The sequence below is a fragment of the Lonchura striata genome, unplaced genomic scaffold, assembly GCF_046129695.1.
Source record: "Lonchura striata isolate bLonStr1 unplaced genomic scaffold, bLonStr1.mat Scaffold_161, whole genome shotgun sequence".
Lineage (NCBI taxonomy): Eukaryota > Metazoa > Chordata > Aves > Passeriformes > Estrildidae > Lonchura > Lonchura striata.
In genome coordinates, this window is record NW_027461105.1 from 129,281 (window position 1) to 134,978 (window position 5,698).

General features: G+C 51.3%; 1 protein-coding gene across 1 annotated transcript; it reads right to left on the minus strand.

Annotated features, from left to right (window-relative positions):
* Nucleotides 1-3,295: 3,295 nt before the first annotated feature.
* Nucleotides 3,296-4,213, minus strand: LOC110483990 (olfactory receptor 14J1-like). Its single transcript, XM_021554298.3, has one exon. The coding sequence runs from the start codon at nucleotides 4,211-4,213 to the stop codon at nucleotides 3,296-3,298; it is 918 nt and encodes a 305-aa protein (XP_021409973.2).
* Between the last annotated feature and the right edge of the window lie 1,485 nt (nucleotides 4,214-5,698).

A 5,698-nucleotide genomic window follows, 5' to 3' on the forward strand; every position in this document is an offset into this window, starting at 1 on the left:
ACTGATCCCTGCTGCACTGGAAAAGGGTGAGGCTCCAGAACCTGCAGGACATCGATGGCATCATTGTGTGGGGGAACATGGCAATGGAAGTGTTTGAGAAAGGAGAGAGGATCGTCCAGATTCTGCTGGAAGCTTCGCCATCAAGAAGAGCAAAGTCAAGGGTCCTGCCTGAGAGATCCAGTTCCTGGGGTAAAGTGGCAAGATGGACAGAGTCAGATTCCAACTGAGGTCATCAATAAGATCACCGTGATGTCTCTACCCACCACCAAGAAGGAAATGCAAGCTTTCCTAGGTGCCATAGGTTTTCGGAGAATGCACATTCTCGAGTATGGCCAGATTTTGGGCCCTCCCTACCTGGTCGCCCCCAAAAAAACCAATTTCCACTGGGGCCCTGAGCAGCAAACAAGCTTTCACCCAGATCAAGCAGGAGATCGCTCATGCTGTAGCCCTTGGCCCAGTCAGCACAGGACCAGATTTCAGAAGTGTCTTCAAAGTGTATAGACTTTATTGAAAACAATGCAGAGAAAATTGTTTTGTCCTTTTAACTTTTCTTATTTATATCTTGATATCAGCAATATCCAATTGATATTGACCCCCAGCACCTTGTTATGCAATCTGAATACATATGAAAATCATGATCCTTCATGGCTGACAATCAATAGCACTTTGTCCCTACCCCCCCGCCCCACCATTTCCCTCATCCAACCCCTGGCACTCCTATGGATCAGGAATGTTGTGGCCAGCAGGACCAGGGCAGTGATTCTTCCCCTGCGAGACAGAGTGAAAATTTAACAGGGTAGAAATCCATTTGGATTTAGGTGAAATGTGCTGCTTTGAGCTTGTTAACATAAGTGAAATATGCTGTTTAGTCTGGTAACTGCAACACTAGCAAAGTTGGCCCAGCTAAAGAGAAAGAATGCAAATTTCCACACTAAAAAGAGATAAGAAAGACTCCTTGGGCCTTTAAACAGACCACGCAGAGTGACCCAGGAGTTCTTTCTGTACTTTCTGACGAAAACAAGTGTAACTAGCTCTAAGTGTAACATGAAATCATCAGAATGAATATGCATGAACCTATTATGAAATTCTATGCCTATGGAAATAAATTAAGGGTAATAAAAAAGGTTAGGGACTTCTCAGGGGGGCGAATGTCCATTGAAGGGCAATGAGTCCCTACATGTGTCCAGCGCTGCAAATAAACATACCATTCCCTACAAATCTTTATTGGAATTGTGGGGTTTTTATTTTTCATCTGCATTTCACCTGTGCTGGGCACTGGTTGGGCAGCACCTCGAGTGCTGTGTCCAGTTCTGGGGTCCCCAATTTAGGAAGTGTCAGATTCCAGGACACTGCAGCACCAAGGAATTCATTGTGGCACTCTGAGGCTTCATGGAACCAAGAGGCCACTGTGCCCCTGCAGGGCCTTGTGGAACCATGCAGAGCTTTGTGACAGAGCAGGACCTCATGTCATGATGGGGCCACTGTGACCCTGCAGAGCCCCATGGAACTGAGCGGCCAGTGCTGCCCCTCAGGAACTCACGGAATGAAGGAAACATGTTTGACACTGTGGTGGCCCTTGGGACCAAGAGGCCATTGTGACACTGTGGGAGCAAGGAGAGCATTGCTGCCCTGCCAGACCTCATGGAACCAAGGATCCACTGTGACACTGCAGGGCCTTGGGGACCACGGTGACATTGAGACACTGCAGGGCCCAAGGATCCAAGGGACTTTGTGACACCAAGGGATCCCATGGAACCAAAGGGACATTGTGACACTGGGAGGCCTCATGGAATCATGGAGACCATTGGGACACTCTGGGGCCTCATGGAACCCTGGTGACACCAAGTTGTCTGGGAGTGTTGGTCTGCTGGAGGGTAGGAGGGCTCTGCACAGGGCCCTGGACAGGCTGGATCCAGGGCCCAAATCCAACAAGGTGAGGTTTAACAAGTCCAAGTGCTGGGTCCGGCACTTTGGCCACAACAACCCCTGCAGCACTACAGGCTGGGGACAGAGGGGCTGGACAGGAACCAGGCAGAAAGGGACCTGCAGGGACTGATGGACAGCAGGCTGGACATGAGCCAGCTGTGTGCCCAGGTGGCCAAGAAGGCCAATGGCTCCTGGCCTGGATCAGGAATGGTGTGGCCAGCAGGAGCAGGGCAGTGATTCTTCCCCTGTGCTGGGCACTGGTTAGGCAGCACCTTGAGTGCTGTGTCCAGTTCTGGGCCCCCAATTAAGGAAGGACATGAAGGAGATGGAGCATGTCCAGAGAAGGGCAACAAGGTTGGTGAGGTGTCTGGAGCACAAGTACTGTGAGGAGCGACTGAGGGAGCTGGGGTTGTTGATATTGGAGAAGAGGAGGCTCAGGGAAGAAAAGGTGGTGTCAGGGCACACGTTGGACTTGATGATATCCAGGGTCTTTTCCAACCTTGCTGGTTCTGTGATTCTCTGAAACCACCCTTGGAGCAGTTGCAGGAGGAGCCCTGGGCCTCCTCTTCAGAAGCTCCAGCAGCCCAGATCCCTCAGCTTCTCCTCACAGCCCCAAAGCCCATCCTGTCAGTCCTGCAGAGCCTCTGCAGCTCCTCCTCACTGCCCAGAACAGGGAGCCCCACAGCCAGAAACAGCAGCCCAGATGTGCCCCCCTGGCCTGGGGTGCCTCTGGCAAGGGAGCAGCACCAGGCACTGCAGGAGCCTGCAGACAATTCCTGCAGCACTTGTGGGATGATCCTGCTCCCCAAGGGACATTCCCATGGTGCCAAGTCAGGAACTGCAATGGGGAGTGGGGCCAGAGAGGAAAGGGCAAACAGGAATGGGATGTGTTCAGGTGAGGGAACAGGGGTGGGCAAGAGGAAGAAATCTAGACCAGGAAGAGTAAAGAAAGCAAAGGTGAAGCCAAGGAAATGCTCAGGGCAGTTTGGGGGTGGCTGCCAGGCAGCCCTGGCTCTGAGCAGCAGCGTCTGCAGTGGGACAGGAAACTCCCAGCTGATGAGAACAAAATTTCTGGCTGACTGCAGAGGCCAGGACAAAGCTGAGTCGTTTCCCTGGCGTCCCCCAGCCCTTCCTGGCCCCAGGGACTGATGGCATTTGTGCTCCCTCAGGTTCATGTCCCCACAGCACCAGCATGGTAGTGCTCCCGCCTGCTGCGTGCAAAGCAAACAAGGGCTCCTGACATTTATTCGTAGACTACATTAAAATGTAAAAAAAAGAAACTCCAAAAGCAAACCAACAAGAACTATCAAAGATAACTTTTATTACAAGTGATTTGCAGAAATTGGCCAGCAGTTTAATGTTTGTGAAATCATCCAGTCATCAGTCTCCTCACTGCAGTCTTGAGCTCCTGGTTCCTCAGGCTGTAGATGAGGGGGTTCAGGGCTGGAGGCACCACCGTGTACAGAACTGACAGGGCCAGATCCAGGGATGGGGAAGACATCGAGGGGGATTTCAGGTAGGCAAATGTGCCAGTGCTGACGAACAGGGAGACAACAGCCAGGTGAGGGAGGCAGGTGGAAAAGGCTTTGTGCTGTCCCCGCTCAGAGGGGATCCTCAGCACAACTCTGAAGATCTGCACATAGGAGAAAACTATGAACACAAAACATCCAAAATATAGAAGAGCACTTAACACAATAAGCCCAACTTCCCTGAGTTTGAAGTGTGAGCAGGAGAGCTTGAGGATCTGTGGGATTTCACAGAAGAACTGGCCCAGGGCATTGCCATGACACAGGGGCAGGGAAAATGTATTGGCTGTGTGCATGAGAGCATTGAGAAAGGCACTGGCCCAGGCAGCTGCTGCCATGTGGGCACAAGCTCTGCTGCCCAGGAGGGTCCCGTAGTGCAGGGGTTTGCAGATGGACACATAGCGGTCGTAGCACATGATGGTCAGGAGGAAATACTCTGCTGAGGTGTAAAAGACAAAAAAAAAGAGCTGAGCAGCACATCCTGTGTAGGAGATGGTGCTGGTGTCCCAGAGGGAATTGTGCAGGGCTTTGGGGACAGTGGTGCAGATGGAGCCCAGGTCGCTGAGGGCCAGGTTGAGCAGGAAGAAGAACATGGGCGTGTGCAGGTGGTGGCCGCAGGCTACGGCGCTGATGATGAGGCCGTTGCCCAGGAGGGCAGCCAGGGAGATGCCCAGGAAGAGGCAGAAGTGCAGGAGCTGCAGCTGCCGCGTGTCTGCCAGTGCCAGCAGGAGGAAGTGGCTGATGGAGCTGCTGTTGGACATTTGCTGTGGCTGCACATGGGCACCTGTTCATGGAGAAAGGACAGGGACAAGTCAGGAGAGGCTGCTTGGAGACAAACCTGGGCCATTCCCTGCAGCCTGTCCTGCTGGGACTCACCCACCCTTGTTCCTGCTCTGGGAAAACCTTCACCCAGGTCCCTGCCTGAGCTCCAGTTTTGCTGGCTGAGTGTGCCAGGAGCAGCCAGGGCCATGTGTGGGGGTTTTGAGGCAGCATCCCTGCTCTGCTGCCCTGGGTGTGTGGCCATGTGGCAGAGAGACAAGGCTGGATATTCAGGATTTGTCAGGGGAATCACTCCTGATGCAGAAAGGCTTGGTAGCATCTGCATTCTGACTTCTAAAGGAATTTCACTTTATTTCTAAAGGAAATAGATGTCAGGAGTTGGTTTTAGGAATTGTTTTCCTACCCACTCACCATTGCATGCTCTCTGAGGTCAGAAATCCCCAGCATTCCTGCTGCACTCAGCGTTTGCCACAGAGAGATGTGAGAGGCAAAGGATTCCCTGTGGCTGAGGGAAGGTGAGGGGCTGGATGGGCTTGTTCCCCCAGCACTGCTCTGTTCAGCCCCCTCTCCTTCCCTGAGCATCTCCCTGGGCCTGGACATCCCCTCCTGAGAGGTGCCTTGTCCCTGCCAGTGCTCACAGAGCCCATCCCACCCTGTGTGCCCTCAGCCCACCCTACAGAAACCTGCCTGTGTGCAGGGCCCTGGCTGGGGCAGGCTCTGTGTGCAGCTGGGCAAGGGCAGCTCAGGAGAGCCCTGCTGGGCCCTGCAGAGGTGATGCTGCTGCTGCTCAGGGCTGAGGAGTGGCTGAAGGCCCTTTGGGAGGCTCCCAGCAGAGACACTGACCACCCAAAGTCACAGTTCTTGAGTCTCTGTAAATGTTCTATCATTCCTTTGATGATCCTGTGTGTCCCTTTCAACTCAGAATGGTCTGTCATACTGCGATTACAATTCCTGTTCTGCTTCTCTTATCCCCCTGTTGTCTATAATCAAAAGAGAGAAAAAAAAAAAAAAAAAAAAAAAAGAAAAACCCTTGCAACGGTGTTAGAAGACTACAGTAAAAGACCTTTATTGGAAGCTTCCAAGTGTCCCCAGGGCACACCCAGACCCTGATTTCAACAATTTATTAAGGTTAATTAATTAGGGTATTTAATAGGAAAATCCAATAGGAGATTCAGTTGCCCCAGTTACACACCCCTGGCTCAACCTATTGGAGTAGGTCCAAGGACTTCTTTGCCTTTACTTTTTGTTATGACTGCTCATATTCTGGTCAAAAACAAAAACGTTGTTCTTGTAGGTCCTGTTCCTAATAATAAGACTATGCAGTATTTCAGGAATGTGTTTAGACTGTCAGTTTATTATTGTAAAATATAAGATAAAAGTAAGGAAATGTAGTAGAGTTAGTTAAGGATTACAGTTATAAAATAGTATGTTAATAGAGTTAATTAGAGTTTAATAGTTAAGTAAGG